The sequence below is a fragment of the Catharus ustulatus genome, chromosome 1, assembly GCF_009819885.2.
Source record: "Catharus ustulatus isolate bCatUst1 chromosome 1, bCatUst1.pri.v2, whole genome shotgun sequence".
Lineage (NCBI taxonomy): Eukaryota > Metazoa > Chordata > Aves > Passeriformes > Turdidae > Catharus > Catharus ustulatus.
In genome coordinates, this window is record NC_046221.1 from 118974028 (window position 1) to 118993646 (window position 19619).

General features: G+C 35.3%; 1 protein-coding gene across 7 annotated transcripts in view; it reads left to right on the forward strand.

The window, feature by feature from the left end:
- The window catches only part of SNTG1 (syntrophin gamma 1), a 336306-nt gene that overhangs the window by 179705 nt on the left and 136982 nt on the right, over positions 1–19619 (forward strand). For all 7 annotated transcript variants that reach the window (XM_033057852.2, XM_033057895.2, XM_033057903.2 and 4 more), the window contains exons 4-5: positions 12113–12169; positions 19120–19177. In XM_033057852.2, the coding sequence (XP_032913743.1) occupies positions 12113–12169; positions 19120–19177 (115 nt within the window). The remainder of the gene's footprint in view (positions 1–12112; positions 12170–19119; positions 19178–19619) is intronic.

Sequence of the window (19619 nt, forward strand, 5' to 3'; positions counted from 1 at the left end):
ATTTATGGAAGGGCTCTGCTGGTAGGGGAATTCCCTTTTATCCTCTGCTTGGGTCCTTTCCTGTGGTAGCCCAGCACTAGACTTCAGGAATTCTGGGAGGGTCACTAGCTGTAACGGTGCATCATGTTAACAGAGATAGAACAGTGGGATAAGGGGGTTTATGTATTACTGTTTTTACATGATGTGTCAGATTCCTTATTTAAGCATAACATTGAATTCTGTGTATGAGAAGCTACAATTATTTGGAAGATCTGTAAAATTCTATATAGAATAATATGATAAGGTTTAGAGCTATTGTAATGCAGGGTTTTTATTTAATGTTAGGAGATAATAAAATAATAAAAACATTTAGTATTCATTTCTATAGACTTTTTATAGATGCTGTAATTAGATTTTGTCGAGATTTTTAAGATTTATATGAAACGATCATAAACATTCTGGTCTCCCTTTGAATTAAATAAAATAATCATAGAATTTCATGTTGAATCTTGAGGCATAGTAGTGTGATATCTGTTTATACAAATGTTTCGTTAATGCTATTATGTCTGTTTTATTATTTAATTGCTGCTATTGCCACATACTTGCATCTCTAAATATAAGTACATTAAAAAGATACAAAGCACAAATGAAAAATAAATTGGTAAAATGTTAGTGGTGCAAAGAGTGTGAAAGATTAATGAAAAAATAGATCAAATTATCCTTCTCATGATTATGAATATCTCAAGGTGAATTCTTCAGAGCTTTTATCTGAAACAATTGGAACGCATTGCCTGCAGTCTTCATAGAGTCTGGGTTTATTTACATGACAAATCTGGCATTAGCTTCTGACTCATGCTGAACAAATGCAGTTTGCTAATACAGGTCTGGATCTTTTATGTGGAATATAAATGTTCCTGTTACCAGACTTTCCTGTTCCTCAATGACAGGACATCCAGCAGCCAGGATAGAACGTAGTAATGAGTTTAAGCTTAAGCTGTAGTCGTTCAATTAGCAACATACACTGTGGCACCGTTATTCCGCCAACACCATTCTGACATTATTTATTAAAAGATTTTATCACTCAGAAATATGACTTTCATTATTTTGCTGTAATATCCTGCTGAACTTGTTATTTAAATGTCTTCATGAAATGCATATTAATATTTTTTTTTCCCTTTTCACAGCAAGGCTTTCACTTACAGTTTTTCTCTCCTAAGTTTTGCAAAGGCTCTGTAGAAAATAATGGATTGTTTGCTTCCCCAGTTAAACTCTCCCATGTTATTTGCATATTCAATGTATAACTCATTAACTGATTGATATTAGTGTGTTGATGTGGCATTTGTTTCCTAGAAGTGTTACTGTTAGAGTAGTGACTTTTGAGCAGTTTACCCTGATTTCCTTTGCGATTATGACTAGGTTTTGTAGCAGTAGGTTTATTCCAGCTAAGGATGATTGGCATTTCACAGACATTTAACTGTCCTTTTGTCACAGATAATTTGAATAACCTGGAATCATGTACCTTGATTGCATACTATAATTTCATAAGTCCCACCGTCTTCCTTTTTTTTCTTCTTCCTATTTTTCCTCAGTTTTATTCCTGATTTATTAGGTGGTGTTTGTTTGTTTTTATGTTTTACTTTGTTTGGTTGATTTTGTTTTGTTCCTTCTGTTATTCTAGATAACTGACTACATTTATCTTTCTTTTACCTGAATTCTACATTGCAAGAGTTTTCATTTAGCAACTGACATGGAATATATCAGAGAATAAACTCTTTAAGCATAAAAATAAAATTTTTAATTGAGGAACAATAGTATTAAATTTTACAGGCAAGTAGCTACAGTAAAAGTAAATTCTAATCTGTTTAAATAAATCATTAAATAATTTGATTATAAGGTTTTGCTTTATCACTGCTGCACTGGCATTGGTATGGAACGAAAGGCTATTACTGTGTTTGTAGTTTAGAACACTATCTCTTCTGTTTGTTGAGTCTGAATCAATTTGCATGCTCCTCTGTGTAGGACTGACTTTAAACAGGCACTTAACGTTCCAGCAGCATCCAGATCTGCATCCTGTGGAATAATCTAAATAAAATCAATGGCTCCTTAGGAATGAAGTGCTGTTAAATGTGAGTGTATGGGATAAGGATCTAGTTCTTAATTTGGAGCACTTCCTTTTGGTGTTAAACAGTTTTAGTTTCCAAAACTAAAGAGGTGCAATGAAACATTGTTTCTTCTTTTGTTGTATACAGTGTGAAATAAGAAAATAAAATATTAAAGATTATATGCAAAATAAACAGCTTTATACAATAAAAAAAGAAAGCATCTGTTCCTTTAGTTGCCTGAACATAATAAGAGTTAGTGAGGAGCCTGCAGCAGTTGTATCTATAGCAATTCCGTACAGCATCAACCATCATTGAAATTATCATGGAGTACATGTAAATTTGATAATCAGTTGCATCAATAAGTATTAAATATATTTATTTTTGTGTGCAATAAGGAAGTCTTTCTTTCCGAAAGAAGAAATGCAGTAGGTTCAGCATTATGCTGCTAGCAGATACCCAATGTAGATTTGAGCTCCAGTGCAAATGACCAAAAGTAAGATGAGGACATATTATCAAACTCAAAGTGCAGAAGGCAGTGTTTTTACTAATCCAAATTAAATCCTTGCCTATAGAGAGGCTTTGTATTATGGGAAGTGTATGCCTCAGCTGGAGTAGCTTGTGTTAGATTAGGTACAGCTTTTTCTCCCAGAACGGTTACAAGATGTCCCAAAAAGAGCTGAATTAAACCATATAGGAACCTCATCATTATAGATAACAATATAGAATATTTTATATATATATAATATATAGTATAGATATATATATAGAATTACAGGTTGTATTTATAGTCTTCAAAGCATATTTCTTTACTTACTTGGGATTGTACTCACAAAAGTTTGCTGTATGGTTTTCCATATAACAATGTGCAGTGAGGCAACTCTCACTCTTTCTAGACATACATGTTAACAGCCTGGACTAACCAGGATAGCCTAATGCTGAACTTGGTGACAATTATGAGGGGAAAGGAGATAGCCTATGGTATGGCATATCTGAAGTAGATTTGTTCCTACAAAGAGTTTTAATATTTGCTATTCCAGAATCAATATTTTTATTTTAGAGTTAATCCTCACAGTTCCTATCACCTTTTATGGACATCTGAAATTCAAGGAAAAGGATTATTGTGCTATATTAAGATAAGTAGTTTATCTGTCTAGGAAATTGTGGATTTTTTCTTTCATAAATTTTGTTAATTGTACTCAGAATTTTTTTCTACACAGAGTCTCTGTGCATGTGATATCCAAAAATTAAGGGTGTGACAATGCACCATTGACAGGATGAATGATTTGAATCAGCTACTCTTCTTTTCTAAAAGAATCAAACTGCAAGAGCCGGCAAATTGTTAGCTACCAGGATAGTTTGCATTTTTACAAAATTGTCTTAAATTTCCTTTTAAAGGTTCATAGATTCTACAAAATATTACTGACTCACCTGATGATAGCATACAGATGAGTCACATCTCTTTCAAGTAATTTCAAGTTTCTATGCTGCTGTGTAGTAAATGCATTAACTAATTAAACATTAATTAGTTCTTTAAGTGGCTTGATTTTTAATTAAAGATCTTTGGGGTAAATTTGTGTGAAGGTCAGTCATAACTCAATACTGATTAAAAAGTGGATGAGCAGGGTTTGTTTTTTTTGTGGGTTTTTTTTGTTTTGTTTTGTTTTTTGTTTTTTTTGTGTATTTATAGCACAACAGCTCTCAGAGTAGCGTGGCATTTGTACAAGCTTTTACCTGAGGTTGATACAATTGTATGTACGTACATGTAGCCTATGGAAACCTAATTGGGTTCATGCTAAAGAAAAACCTATCAATAGACCCCTTTACCAAGGCCAGGATGTAACACACTCTCAAATTGTTGCACTGCAGCCAGATCTGTTTTCTGATGTTAACCACACAGGTTCTTTTGTTTTAAATTGTAAGCATAAGAAAATATATTTCACTCTAAGAGTTGTCCTTATACTACTGTGAAATCAAGTCCTGAAAGATTCATAAATACATATGAAGCCCAAAAAGTATATAAAATATTAGTTATTAGAGATTTTCTATTTTTTAGTTTTGTATAAAAAGACTTTTAAATTAAAAACGTCATACAGTATAATGTTTTTTTCCTTGATTTTTAATTTCAATAATAGAGTTATTATGAATTTAAGAACAAATTTAAATGCAGAACATGTCACTTAATGATAACCTGGGAAGTCACATGAAGTTATTAGATTCTCCTTGCTTGGATATTTAATTTTTTGAGACTTCCTGAGAGTTAATTTTATATCTGTGACATTGAATCATTCTCTTTTGAAAATTAGTTTTCTTGTCATATATTTTAGTATTGACAATTTTAATGAATAGAAATAGAAGAAAAAATTTAAAAGCTTAAAATGTTAAATAATACTTTTAACTTCTTTTCTCTTTTTTCTTTATTTGCAATTTTTATTCTGATATATGGCTGAGTATTATAAACAATGCCAAAATAAAACTCCCTGTCTTGAAGAGAATTGCAAATAAATGTGCAGATAGGTCACCTTTCAAGCACTTTCCGTTCTTGTTACCTTTATAAAAACTACCAGTAAGAATCTTTGGATTTTTTTATCTTGTTGGTATCTGTCAACTATTCAGTGGAGTGAATCCATTTTTTCACTGAAGTCGTCAAGTATCTATCAGATGGGGGTAACTTTTTCTTCCCTGCCAATCTGGACAGCTTTGAAGTGACAACCTGACAGATGTAAATATGATTATTTAGGGAAAGCCTAAGGCAGCTTATTTTTCTGCTCCTACTTAAAAGTAAAAAGCGTAGCAATCAACTGAGGCTAAAAATGCCATTTATAATGCCAGGTTTGAAAGAAAATAACTACTTCTCCTCATTGGAAGATGGCTTGTCCTCCACAAGAAAGAGAAGTATTGCAAGTCAGAAAAAACTCAGAGAACGCAAAACATTGTTCAATGGCAGTACATGGTGTAAGGCAGTAGCTGGAAACTACAGAGAATGTTCATTACGATACCAAGTGGGAGTTCAGATCCTGACCATGGGTTTACAGGTTTCTCTTTTATTTCTATATTGTGAAATGCAGTACTTCTGAAATTAATCAAGAGTGTGAGCAGAAATTTTGTAAGCAGGTATTTAGGTGAATGTTTCAGCTTTCAATCACAGGATGTAGGATGGGAAATGTTTTGAATTAAGAAAAAATGGAGGGTTGAAAGCTTTTTTTTTTAATTCTAGTCCCTGTTAACAGCCTCTATGACCCCCCTGTGTTTGCCATCCTCAGTGTCCAGCACAGCTGCAGAGGAAGGGGGATTTCCAGGTGACCAGGCACATTGCAGCCCTCCCTTACTGCCAACCTTCTCCAGTTGCATGGGGAACTGAAATAATGAAACAGACTTCAAATGCCTCATGATGGAAGTTGCTAGCAGATGAGCAAGTCTGCTGGCAAACCTTGTTAACACTTTGTTCAAATTGGAAATGTGGCTGACCTGTGTCCTGTGTCCTTTATACTCAGAATGAGTATAAAGCTTGCCCATGTAGATTAATCCAAATAAATTTCACTAAGAAAAAGCAAAGCCAAAAGGAGGGCTTAAAACCTTGAAAATGTATGCAATAATTAACTATTTTTTTTAAAAAATTCTTGTATTTTCTTATTTCAAAATGTAGTAGGATTATTAATAGCTGATAAACTATGTGAGAGTGTGGTCTTGAATGTATTATGGTATCAAATGTTAACAGGTTGATCTGTGAAGTTGCTGCCCATGTATTGATTTTATCTTTTTACTAATACATTTTAAAATTTATGTTCTAATATTTTCCACCTTTTTTTTCCTCCTACATGTTTCCATGTCACTGTGCTATTCTAAACTCTTCTCCATGTGTATTCCTTTTTCCCCACCTACTGTTTTGTGCTGCTAACCATTCAGTTTTTTATCATGTTATTTCGTATGTAAAATGCCTTGGTCTCTGTTCTGTCCTCTGAAAAGAGAGGTCTTGTTTTCTGTCTGTACCTGGGACAAAATTTTGACTAATTCTTCATACCTTTCCTCTTGTAAGATGAATATCCAGACTCACCAAATGAATAACCACACACTGGGAAAAAGGTTGAGAAATGGTATATTTAAGTTTCACATGCTGTTAATTCAGTTTTGTGAAGATTTTTGAAGTTTCTTCAGCTTTTTGTTCAATGTGTATTGGACTTCCTTCATAGAGACATATTGTTAGATTATTAGATCTCATTAGATGACTGCTTTATATTATACAAGAGAGTTTGACAAGATTGCTAACTAAATATTATTTTAAGAGTCAGTTAAGAAATTATAAACTTTTTTACATAACATACCGATCACTATGAAATATGTGATTTTTTACTGTTCTCTAAGATGTAACTTAAAAATAACATGAAATCCTGACTAAATATAAATAATTAATGATTACCTAGGATTCTGTGTTTTCCTTTCCTCACTATTCACAGTTGCTCCATGCTCATATGGTCATTCCTCACTTCTGATCTCACTTATGAAGACATTTATGTTCCCCAGAAAATCATATGGATTTTAAGGAGAAATGTTAGTGACTCTTTAATGAAAGCCTCAAAAAAACCATTGTTTCTGTTTCACTGCATAGCTCTGAGGAAGACTTTTTTTTTTTTTTTTTTTTTTTTGGTAAAACTCTTTTCTGTTGTTTCCAGTCAATTTTCTGAGAGGCATGGAGAATGATGACAGCATGACAGCAGCTTTGTGTTTTTCAATAAAATGATAACTACTTTTGTTCTGTTCCAGGAAGCAGCAAGAACACTACTCTGAATCTTGCTTTTAAAGGTCCTAGGAGCTCTAACCTTCCCTCTGTTTGGTATAATGCAGATAACAAGTACGAAAATGGAAATACAAGTTCACATAACACTTTGTGTAGTCTTTATAGTGAACTGAGTGTCTTTTCATCTGAATCAAGTATTATTTAGTAAACTTGGAGATGAATTTGCTTTTGGAATTTGCAAAACCACTGCAAATTCAGTCATAGAATATCATGTGATGCAAAAAGAGCGGAAAGCATAAAAATATTAATAGAGGATCAATGGAACATCATTATTTTTAACCTGAACAACAGAAATAGTCAACCAGGATGCTTAGAGCACTTCTTCACTCGTACAAATTTTTTTACCTTCCAGAGCTCTTGCTCTGTTAATGAATAGTTGAAATAATTTTAAGAACTTAAAGCTATTAGACCAGAGAAAAGCATTTTATTATTGTTGTTGTTGATTTGAAATGCTAATTAAAGGCATCAGAACAATATAATTTGCTTCACATTGATGGTTAACCTTCTTTTGTGCATTAATCATTATAATAAAAATGCTTCAAATGACAGTATAGTATTTTGCAGACAAGGCATATTCCATTAACCTGGGTTGAAAATGACACTGAAAATAGAGCTTGATTTTGAGTTTTTGAGTGTTGCATAAAAGCAATCATGTGCAATTTTTAAAATAAATGACAAGAATGGCAAATAAGTTTTCTGCAAAAACATTTCAAAGCAAGTGTCTACCATCAAAATACTTATTCAAGTTATGCGAGTCAAAAGGGAGGGATTCATCTTAAGTTTGGCATCCTGTCTCTGTACTTGAAGTTGATTACCACCTAATTTGGACCCCTACCTTGGCCCATCAGGATTCAATGTGTTTATTTTTCTTTATTGGTTACAAAACTAAACTTGCCTTGACCAATGGCTGATTAAAGCTGGGGCTTGATCCCAATCCAAGATTCATGTGTACGAAATGTCTGATGCTCCTAACTGTTCTGAAAAAACTGTTTCACTATAAGGTTTATGTGGGGTTTTAAATTACAGACTAGGGGATTATTAATGGTTAACTAAAGAAATATGCAGCTTGCATGTAATTCTGGTTTGTACTTTTTAAGGTCTTTTGCAAGTTTTCTATTGTTAGCTAACTTGATGTAAAGAAAATGTTACTCTGCAATTAAGCAAACTACTATTTTTTTATTATAAAACTGAGAGGTATGTTGAATTAGCCTAGATTAAATGCAATGCAATGCCTTCACTGCACATAACACATCATTCAAGTCAATCTAGTTTGCAGTATGTTTTTGAAGTGAAATTCAGTTCAGTAACTTTCTGGTCCCAAAATATTTGATATCAAATTTCAACCGAGATAGAAAAGGAACTAAAAAAATACTAGTCAAAACTCTTTGATAAATTATGTTGTGCTGAAAAAGTGTATTAATTTTTTAATGGTTTCCTTCCTTATTTCTATATAGTTTTTCCTATTTAGAAATCTTCTATGCTAGCATGCAGGTTTCTTTCATGTAAAAAAGTAATGCTGGACTCCAATGTGAAGTGTTTCTTGTTTTCTGTCAGACAACACCGGCAAACTCACAGAAGACCCTGGATCAGGTGTTTTCAGGATTATCTTGAGTCTGACTTTGCTTGAGAGATAACAAAAAAAGTGTATTTTATTGATTCTTTTCTATGGGTACTTACGTGCATGTTGGGCTAAGGACAAGGAGAGAACCATTCTGCAGTATAGTTTTCTGCTAGGTTTTCTAAAATGTATCTTCAGCTTAGAATATGTTCAGATGCCAGTATTTATGATGACTACTGACATATCATGAACTATCAACTTTATGAAGTTGCATGTTTTTCACTGGCAATATTACAGTAAATTCACCAATACAAGCCGCACTGAGTATAAGCTGCATCTCTGGGTGTTGGCAAATATTTCGGTTTTTGTCCATAAATAAGCTGCACCCGAATATAAGCCGCTCTGTCGTTCGCAGCGAGGACCCGCGTGCAATTAGTAACCTAACCGCGGGAGGGTGGGGTTTACTGGCTGAGCTAAGGCTGTGCAGGCTCAGCCCGCTAGGGGCCGCTGACGGGGCCAGGTGGCCCAGCCCGGTGCTGCTGCTCGGGGCCGGCCGCCGCTGCCACTGGGCTCGGTCACCCCGGGTCGGCGCTGCCCTGCGGTGGTGTTGCCCGACAGAGAGACACGAAACAACTAGGTTGTTTAGTGCGGTGCTTTATTGAGGGCCCTGGGGTCTGAGGACTAGCGTCCAAAGTCAGAGCCCACCATTCCCCTTTTTCGACAGGTTTTTATATCCTTTACAAAGTGATTTACATACAATAGTACAATAGTACATATTCTTCAAGACAATACAGTTACGTAAATCTCATAGATATTATTTCTATAAAGTCATAAATTCTACACGCTTGTCTACTCAAAACTATAGGTTACCCCCCTTTAATCCCCCTTGCTTGTCATCCCACCACCAGAACCCTTTATCATTGATTATACATTAACCTTTATCATTTATTTATTTTACTGTGTTCTGCATGCCCTACTAGATCCTTTAATTATTTATTTTGCTGTGTTCTGCATGCCCTACTAGATCCTTTAATTATCAGTTTGTGGTTCTTAGTACATTCCCAGGGCCTGCTTGTGAACTGCTGCTTTCTAAGCCTTAGCATAACTACTGCTATTGCTATATCTACATTAGCTCTTTTCTTGTTATTTTCGGTATCAGTGGCAGGCAGGGACGGAGCTTCTTCCCCCACTCCTACGGCAGCGGGCGGGGACGGAGCTTTCCCGCGCCCGTGGCGCTGGCGGCGGGCGCGGACAAAGCACCCCGCCTCCTCCCCGAGCCACGGCAATGGCTGTGCGGGGCTCCCGTCAGCTCCCCGAGATGCGGCAATGGCGGCGCGCGCTTCCCCTCCCCTCCCCGGGCCGTGGCAATGGCTGTGCAGGGCTCCCGTCGGCTCCCGGAGCCGCCGCAACGGCGGTGCCCCCCCCCCCCGTCGGCTCCCCGAGCCGCGGCAATGGCGGCGCGCCCTCCCCACCCCCCCCCCACCTCCTCCCCTGGGCTGCGGCAGAGGAGGGAAGAAGAGAGCTCTCCCGCCTCTCTCCCCGCCCCCCGTGCTGCCTGCAGGGAGCCAGGGCAACACAGTAACACTGTAACAATTGCGAAATGCCGGCTTTTACTGGCAGGTGCTTGGCTCGGCACTCTGGCTGGCACGTCTGGGGTTGTAAATGTCAGAAAATTATTCACATATTAGCCGCCCCCGACTATTAGCCGCACTTCCGGGTTTCCACCAAAATTTTTGTCAAATTGCTGCGGCTTGTATTCGTGAAATTTCTGTACTTTGTTTGAAATTTAATCTGTGTGTTGTCTTTTATTCCATTCATGGTTGATGTAACACTAACCAGTTCAAAGCAGTTTAGTGACAGGCTGCTGTTTTTCAATGTCATCTTTGCCCAAGTGTGCTCTATTTGATTTGAGCAGGTATAACAAAAATACCAGTATATATTGACTAGAGTGTACAAGTCAGGTTCCTGTTCTTAACTCCATGTTCAGTACAAGCTGGAGGTGGAAGCAAGATGAAGTTAACAGGAAAAATACATCTCCCAGTGGAGCTCTAGCTGAGTGTTTTCTGTTCATTTATGTAAACTCAGCTTAGACCACACTTCAGACTGTGGCCTCTATTGTTTTATCCTGAATATATTGTCAGCACTGTTACCTGAATCTGATACTGTGACAGACAAAAGCTTTTCTGAGTATAGTTTGTGGCCTGAATCCTATCTGTGGGAACTGCAATTATGAAAGTTCATTTTTAGAAGTTTATGTTAAAAATAGAAATTGAAATGTTTAGCTATTTAACAGCAAAAGATGTACATTTTTCTTAGAATAAGTATTTGCAAGCATTTTAAATTTTGCAAACATTAGCCTAATTGAATAAATGTCAGTCTCGTTTTAGGCAATCCATTTTGTCTTTCAGTCCAAAACATTGGATGAGTTTATGCTTGCTCTTTCCACAGTTACACAGTTCCTATTTGTCACAAACATGAAAAAGAAACAAGGTGACTTGATTTTCACCAATGTTATACAGTAACAGTGTTCCAAAACTTTTATATGATAGCTTCTTTATTTTACTTTCTGTACATGAAGGAAGAAAATAATAAATGTCTGTATATATATATTTCATGCTGTCTATCACTGCTACATTCCTGATGATCTATTCAAATCTGACTGACATTGGTAATCTATGCTGATTGTGCTGAAGTAAATATAGGTGAATGTAGCATACATGAAGATTTATGCCATGTAATAGATATATAGGTAATTCAATTAGTATAAATCTAGACCACATATAGAGGACATTCAGAAATCTGTAACATTTATATATTTGAATCTAGATACCTGCTAATAGCTTATTTTACCACTAATGTACTAATTATAAATTATCTGTGATTATAAAGTCAATAGACAGACTAGGGAAAAACCAAAAAATGTATTTTTTGTAGATGTTCATATCTGAGACAGATATTAGCTTATAGTTTTTGCAGCAAACATTTTTAGACAAGCAGTGAAAGGAAAAAGATGGGCTGCTTTTAATAACTGTAGGTTATGGGTTACAATTTTTAAACCATTGCTCTGAGATCAACAGTGGTTGTTTTTGTAATAGCTTCTGGTGGTTTTGGGTTGTCTTTTTTGTTTGTTTTTTTGTTTTGTTTTTTTTTTTTTTTAATTTGGATCATTACTGTGCTTTAAAGTGAATTCATGCACTAACAAGTGTGCACTTGTTAGGCTTTGGTTAACATAAATGAGTGATCTTGGCATGTACAAGTTTTCAGATGAAACTGAATTGGGAAATGCACTGTAGGAGTGCAGTATATGTACGTCAACATATAGTGATCAACCTGCATGTGGGACCAATTTTGGACTAGCCAAAGCCTTAAACTCTGAAATGTGTGTGTTGTGGCATAATTGTCCAACTCCAGAGTTCTGTTTTTTATGCATTGCAGTACTTGCTAGAATGCTGTGAATTGAAAAAATGATTTTTTTGAGGTTTTTTTTTAGACAAGATCTCTTATTTTCTTCCAGATTTTGTCTTTTCCTGTGGAGCATAGGTTTCATGGGATTTTCAGTTCAGGAGCTCAGAACTTCATTAAAGCAACAAAAATCAATGTTGAAAAAGCTTACTGAAGTATGAATATAGTTGTTCTGGCAGAAGCATTAAATCTAGCAAAACTTGATTTATTTTTTTCTAGGAAAGAACAGTAACAATAAGAAGACAGACTGTAGGAGGATTTGGATTAAGTATAAAGGTAAGATGATTTTTTTTGTCTATTTATTGCATATCGCACAAAGCATGTCTTTGTATATACAGTAATTTCACGATTATAAGCCGCACCATTTTGACTAAAATTTTGGTCTGAACCCAGAAGTGCGGCTTATAATCAGGTGCGGCTTATATATGGACAAAGAACAAAAAGTTGCTGTTTTAGTTTGGAGGATAAGTGTCTGCTGAGAAAGGCAGGAACTTCTCTTTGAAATGGAGAATGTAAACCCCCTCCCTCCAAATTATTATAATTTTGAAATCAAGGGGCTCTCAGGCAAAGACATGGGAATTAGGAATAACAGTTCTTTTCTAGGGAAATTAAAATAGAAATACAGTACTACAAAGAAACAAACTCCAAACCCTGACAAAGTCAGAGTACAACCTGACACCCCGTCAGGCAGGGTGTTGGTAGCAGTCCCATTAAATGGTGGCTGCATCCTCCTGCAGTGACAGATGGGATTCAGTTGAAGCAGTGCTCCTGTAGAAGGTGCAGTTTCCCTCCGGAGGTCCAGTGGAGAAAGGGGCTCCCTTAGTGTCCCAAAACCTCTGTTTCTATCTTGGTAAGAAATGTTGGGCTCTTCCCCCTGGCTGGAGCAACTCCCAATGGGATGAAGTAATTTTATCAGTCACCCAGTGGGACTCAATGGGCCATTAGCAGAAAATGACTTGCTGGAGGAAGGATGGGTTGTGAAAAGATAAAGAACAATGCCCCACCTGGTTTCAATGGATGACCCATTAGCAGAATATCTGCCATTGAGATAAGGATCACTGCCCCCACCCTCAACAGATGGTGATAGAATAGATACCTTTTATCACACTCTGTATTGTAACATGCGGCTTATAATCAGGTGCGGCTTATGTATGGACAAAGAATGAAAAGTTGCTGGCACCCGAAGATGCGGCTTATACTCAGTGCACTTTGTAATCGTGAAATTACTGTAATCAATGTTACTCTTAATGAGTACAAACTATTTTAGAGGACTAGAGACAAAGGTATTCTTGTATGTTGGATACTGTTTACAGCAGGCAACCATGGCATATGCTACCCTATGGAATGGAAGGCAGTCATTCCCTGAAAATTCAAACTGAGCAACTCTGTAATAAGGTTTGATGTAAGAGTTGAGAACTGTTTTCAACTGTATAGACTGTGCCTGTGTTCAGGTTCTCTCTAATTTAAATAGTTATTAATGAATGCTAAGTTACAGTGGCAGGTACATGGAACAGCCAATAAGTTCAGCATGAATTCTACTACTAAGAATATCACAGTAATCTACTGCAATTCATTATTGGGATAGAAAGTGTTATTGCGTGCTCATGTTTTTTATTTTTCTATTGATCAAGCCCAGACAGAAATTTACCATGTTACATGTTTTTGCATTTGTCAGTTAGATTTAAGACTATATACAAGTGTAGGCGATCATTTTTAGGAGAGGGAGAAAGGGTTAATAAAATTTTTGTCATTGTAATCTATGGTTTTGAAAATCTTACCTTAGCTTTGAATCTGAGTGTAGATGACACAAGATTAATTTTAACACAGGAGTTCTCAAGATAGCAATGGAAAAAATGAAATGTGCTTCACGTGAATGCAGAGGCCTAAATTACGTATATGAAGTGAAAGTATAGATTTTCCTATGAACATCTGCTAGTACTGACCTTATAAATGACTCATAAAAAGGATTAATGTGAATTTGTGTTGTCATTAAGTATATGTCTGAATAGAAATATTAATTTTTAAAAATGTCTTAGTGTGCTTGCTGTTATCTTGTTGACCCATGAAGACCTCTGTTCAAGGAAAACTAATTGCTGTTCTGCCACCAAAGTTTCTCATCTGTTTGGTCAACACCACTCAATTCTTTTTTCCTCCAGTATCATTATAGATTACAGTACACAAAATAATGATGAATTAATGGATGTCAGTGTAAAATTAAGTATATGGTTTAAGTATAAGGTTTTATTTAGATACTACTAAAGAATAACTGGTTACAGTTACTTTAGATGATTGGAGAACAAATCTCAAGAGTCAATAGACTTGATTTTTGTATATACTTTACAATGAGCTGTCATTTAGAATTAGCATTGCTGACAAGATCACAGTTTTGTTAAGTATTATGTACATTGTATAAAATAAAATATCATTTAGAAATATAAATTAAATAGTGAATGTGCAATGATCTTAAATTAGTAGAGTTAATTTGTTCTTTTTAGAGTAAGATATTTATTTTCTAGGATTATTTTGTATCAAAATGCAAAAATAGGTATACAAATACATAGATATGCAAAAAATAGATATAAAAATATAGATGTTTTTATCAAAATTAACCAAAGTATTGGAAATATGAAGGTACTTAAAGTCAGATGTGAATAGAAATTTTTAATTTTTTGAAATAACTGGCAATCAGGTGATGAAATCCCTTCTAATGCCATTAAAGAGCAGAGTTCTCTTTAAGAAAAGGGAACCTAAACTTGCTTGGATGGCATAGGTAAGATAATGAAAATGGCAAGTTGAATTCTGTGGTCCAGGATGTGTTTCAGGTAGTTTATTACTTTAAAATCATTTATTGTTTTTTTTTAAAAATTAATGTATGTGGGACCCTTTTGCTAGGTCCCTTTATTAGTGGTTCTATATTCTCAAAAGGTGGAAAAGCAGTAGGATAGCTAACAAAATCTAAAAAATATATATAATCTATTATTATAATTCTAAACTACTGTAAGAAACAACTTAGAATGGGAATTTACAGTAAATTTTCTTTTTTAGTTTAGTAGGAAAACTTTATGAAGAGTCACTAAAATGGACTTTTTATTTATGGCATGACCTAACATGTCAGTTCCAAATACTCTAAAAAGTGCCAGTTTTCTGTTTAAAATGTGGCATTCAATCATGGTTTGTATCTTGCAGATGAATAAAAGTTTGCTATTATGTTTTGGCTTTGTTTTGTAAGACTCACAAACATTTTATTAAAAAACTTATATTTTTAGTTAATTTTAAATAGAAATGTAGTTATGTTTAAATTGTCTACAAGTCACCCTGAAGGAGTGAGAAGGACTGAGACCTCTCCTCTTTGTGTCAGTAACTTCCACAGCCCTCGAATTACAGTAGGTTCTGTTGTCTTGATACTCCCAGGCTAATTAAAGATAAGGGTTATTTGAGGAGTTGCTTTCTGGCTGTGGTGTATGTCAGAGGATGCTGTTTATCTGAGGTGTTAATTACAGCAGTACAGTGATTAATGGCACTCAATTTAGAATACTTCCTTATGAATTTTCCTAGCTTTGGCAATCAGGTCTGGGGCTTTATCATGACTTCATTTTCTTCTGCTACATCCATCTACTGTCAGAAATATCATGTGAAAAAGTTATCTTTTAACTTTCTCTTGAATAAATTTTGAAAATGTTTTACCCCACTGCAAGTATTTTGAACCCTTGGAATTATTCTTTTTCTGAAGAAAAGAGGAAAATTGTTAATAGTTTCAAAACTAAACAAAATATTTTTCTTTACTTTCTATGAGGGAAACTCTGCTTTTCTCTTATAACCTGAGTATTTCAACTATATTTGTAAAAATCAGGGATTTAGCTAACTGCTTACAGAAACCCCTGATTGTAAGGTTGACTTTTGTCCAAGACTTAAATTTCAGCCCTTAAAAAAAAGATTATAATCCACTCTGTTAGGGTTTGGAAACCTGGTGTTTGGCTGTAGGTCTTAGCTGAAGTCAGTCATGAAACTGTGATTGAATTTGAAGCAGACCTGCTCTGGTTTACACCCTTCTGAAGGAATGATTTTCTCTTTTCTGAAGGCTCCTGTTAAATGTTTGTGTGTGAAGGAATAGCCATGGACGTAGATGTAGAATTTGGAAAGTGTAATATTTCAGTCATATATCACATCTCTGACAAGTCTGAGATGCAGTGCCTTGACAAGAGACACTGCTCAGTGTATGATTTCTGAAAGAACATCTTGTTTGTCAGTAATTGGAGTGTAGTGTTCCTGAAGAAAGAGGCAACAAAATTGATAGTTCTTTAAACAAATTGAGGTTTTTGGTTACAGTCTGACTTTTGGCTACCTGATCTCAGTACACTGTCATTATCCTGCCTCTGTTTTGATCATTCTTTTAAAATGGTGAACAGCATCACAGGTCTTCTGAGATTCAGTCTGACTTTCCATTTTATCTCAGTCAAAAAATTCAGTGTCCATAGACCTTAAAGCTATTTTTGCTAGTGGAAATACTTCCTTTTAGTATGAAGTCATAGTCCCCTACATTGTCTCTGATGATGGTGAAGTCCAAGAATTGGTCTCATTTTTTTATAAACTTTTTAAAAAGAAAATAAATTAATTTCATTGTTATAGTTGGAACTAAAAAACTCATCCTTTATCAATAAAAGTTACTGCCTTCAATTGCTCTATTTTTCATTTGTCAAAAACTTCTGAAAAAAACCCTTCACACATAAAAACTGGGATAAGAAAAAAATTTTAAGAGTGTATCATGTGCCACTTTAAAAGGAGGTGTGGGTGACCTCTCACCAGTAGTGGCCAAAATCCAGGACAGTGACCTTCAAACAGCTGCCAGTGATTAGAGCTTCCTCTGCCTCTTCTAGCAGGACGGCCTCCACAGGTGGGCAGCTGCTGTTATTCCAGGCTTGTCCCTGCTCAAGGAAAAATGACAAAGAAAATTTGCTTGGCAAAGATCATTGTTAGAGTCTGGTAGAGGTCAGAGCCATTAAGTCTTCAACACCACTATTTGATGTATTTCTGTCCATCCTCTGGTCTGAAGTTATACCTACATGTCCATACTAGAAGAAGAAAAAATTCAAAGCGGTTGGAAAAGTTACCTCTGTTCCCAGAGATTTCTTCAGAAAAGTATCCCCTGAGACTGTAAAATCAGATTTTAGTCATGTAAACACTTTTTCCTCTACAGGACAAAGAATCAAGTATGGAGAATGCAGGATGAAAAGCTGCAATGTCTACTTGAAGGAGTATTCAACAAGATGTTGGCAGAATTTGTGCAGTTTGCTACAAAATGCTAACACTATCTGGGTATAGATAGCTGGTCAACTATTTGCTGTTTCCAGTTTTTGATTTTTTGTTTCTTAGAACAGCAGGCACTACATCCTTTCACTAATTTAAAAAGAAGCCTTCATATCGGCTGGACATGGATGCAATGAGAGGAGATAATTCTCTTCAGTAGGAGCTACTGAAAGCTTCCTCAGATCTGTAGTGTAAATGGATTTAGGAGGATTCATTACAATGAGAGAGGAATAATCATGTTGTGTGCGTTGCAGGCTGGCTTAGTAATAAAAGTAATTTCCTACTTTAATGGAGCGTCAGGTCTAAGGCTGTTTCAAACCTTACACTTCTTTGCTGGGCTTTAAACGGATAGTGCAACATGTGTGGAGCATTGGAAACTTAGGAAGAAGGTGACCCAGTTATTTCTTCTGTTCATTTGTAAAAGTTTGAAGAAATTAAATTTGCATGTGACTAGAAAATTTGGAGAGTATAGGTTAAAAACTTACAAATTTATTAAGCTTGAACTCATCATCTGCAGCAAAGCCAACTTTTACTGTTTCTGTTGTTCTTGTGGTGAAAACTACTGAAAGAAATTCAACAAGCTATAATGCTACAATTTAATTAGTGTCAATAGATCTCTCAGCCTAACTGAAATCATGGCAGCCTCTGGTTTTGTGGAGTCAATACTCAGTCTGTGCTAGAAATACTGATATGTTCCATACTTGTTGACACTCATCTCATGCAATGCCAGTAGAACTTTACCTGTAGACATACAATTGTTGCAATATTACTGAGATCCCTATTAACTCAATGTTTTTAGGGCCATTTGCAGTGATAACCACTAGCAAAAGGAATATTTATCCTATTTAACATTCTGTGGTTTCACAGGAAATTAATCTTTATTCCATGACAGAAAGAGGTGTTGAGAGTAGGAGTCTGTTAGGTTTCAAACACTTCGACCTTGCATGAAGGAGGGATGTGTTCTGTTCCTGAGATTGAAATACCTATATCAGTCCTTTTTACTTGACCCTGTGTTCCTGGACCTAAAAACCCCATCATTTCCAAAGTAAAATCTGTCTGCTGAAGAGTAAGCAAACCCTTAACCAGGATTCCTGGGCAAAACAGCAGTGTGGCAGACATTGGTTTCTGCTGACCTGAATTTGTACAGATTGCATTTGAGTGTATACTTTGATGCTCTTGGCAGAGGAAAAAGTATTTGTGTCTCTCTGTATATTTGCCTTTACCTTTCTTTGAATTTTCTTTTCATTTAAGATTTATTTTTATTACTTTGTTCTTAAGCATTATAAATTTTTCCAGTCCCAAAAGGATAAATTGAATGAAGCAACAGCATTGAATTGGTGTTGAACTGTTGAAAATATCATCTGGTTTTCCTTTATTTCTCCCAGTTTATTGAATGCCTACTGTTCTATTTCTTAACATTTCTTTTTCTATTCCTTGTTACTTATGCCACTGCTTTCCTCACTCTTTGTGCTTGTGTGACAGACAGAAACAAATAAAGGCTTTTGAGATGGAAAGCTCAAACCTTCTTTCTTGTGCTTTTGTTTACCTCCTTCTTGCTAGCGTGAAAACAAAGTGGTCACAGTGTGGTTGCCATTGTAGCTGGACGTCCATTCTGATTCTACAGGACATATTTCATACATTAGGCTCTCCAGAATTCACAGAAACTGATGTACTTTTTCTTTAAGTCTAGTGGAGTTCTGAATTCACTTCCTGAGCTGATGATGGCAATGGAGAACTTCTTTATGTGAGACAGTAAGAAATTAATCACAATCAAATTTTCAATAAAAAAAGGAGGAAATGCAGAATCAGAAGCATTTATTCAGTGTCTCTAAAAGCTGCATTTAGAGAAAAGATAAAAGATAACTTTAAGCAAAAAGATATTTTTAGTGACTGACAAAGATCGTTATTTATTCTGTTTTCAGGGTGGAGCAGAACATAATATTCCAGTGGTCATTTCTAAGATTTCCAAAGAACAAAGAGGTGGGTATCAGGTATCAGCTTATTACACTGTACTTTAATGTTCCCTTTAAATAAAGATATATTAAATATTAGGATTCTTTTGTCAGGGTTAAATAAATACTGTTGTTGAAACCTTTCTTTCTCATGTCTTTATGAACTCTCTCCCTCAGAAATGTTTCTGAAGAATTTATATTTATATAAATATATATTATATTTATCAATTTATATTTGGAGTAGTTTTTAAAGTCTTCGACTTTTTTTTAAGAAAAGATTATTGTAAAGCATTATTTTAAAGATGAGAAATAGGAAGATATTGGTAGAATGAAAATGTTTAACAAATTTAACGAAAAACAATGATTTAGTGACTTTGACTTTCCAGTAGTTATTTTCTGGAAGCTGTAGCAGATGAAATGTTTGGCTCTTAAATCATGGTAACACAGCAGGAGAATGCATGACTTTTTAA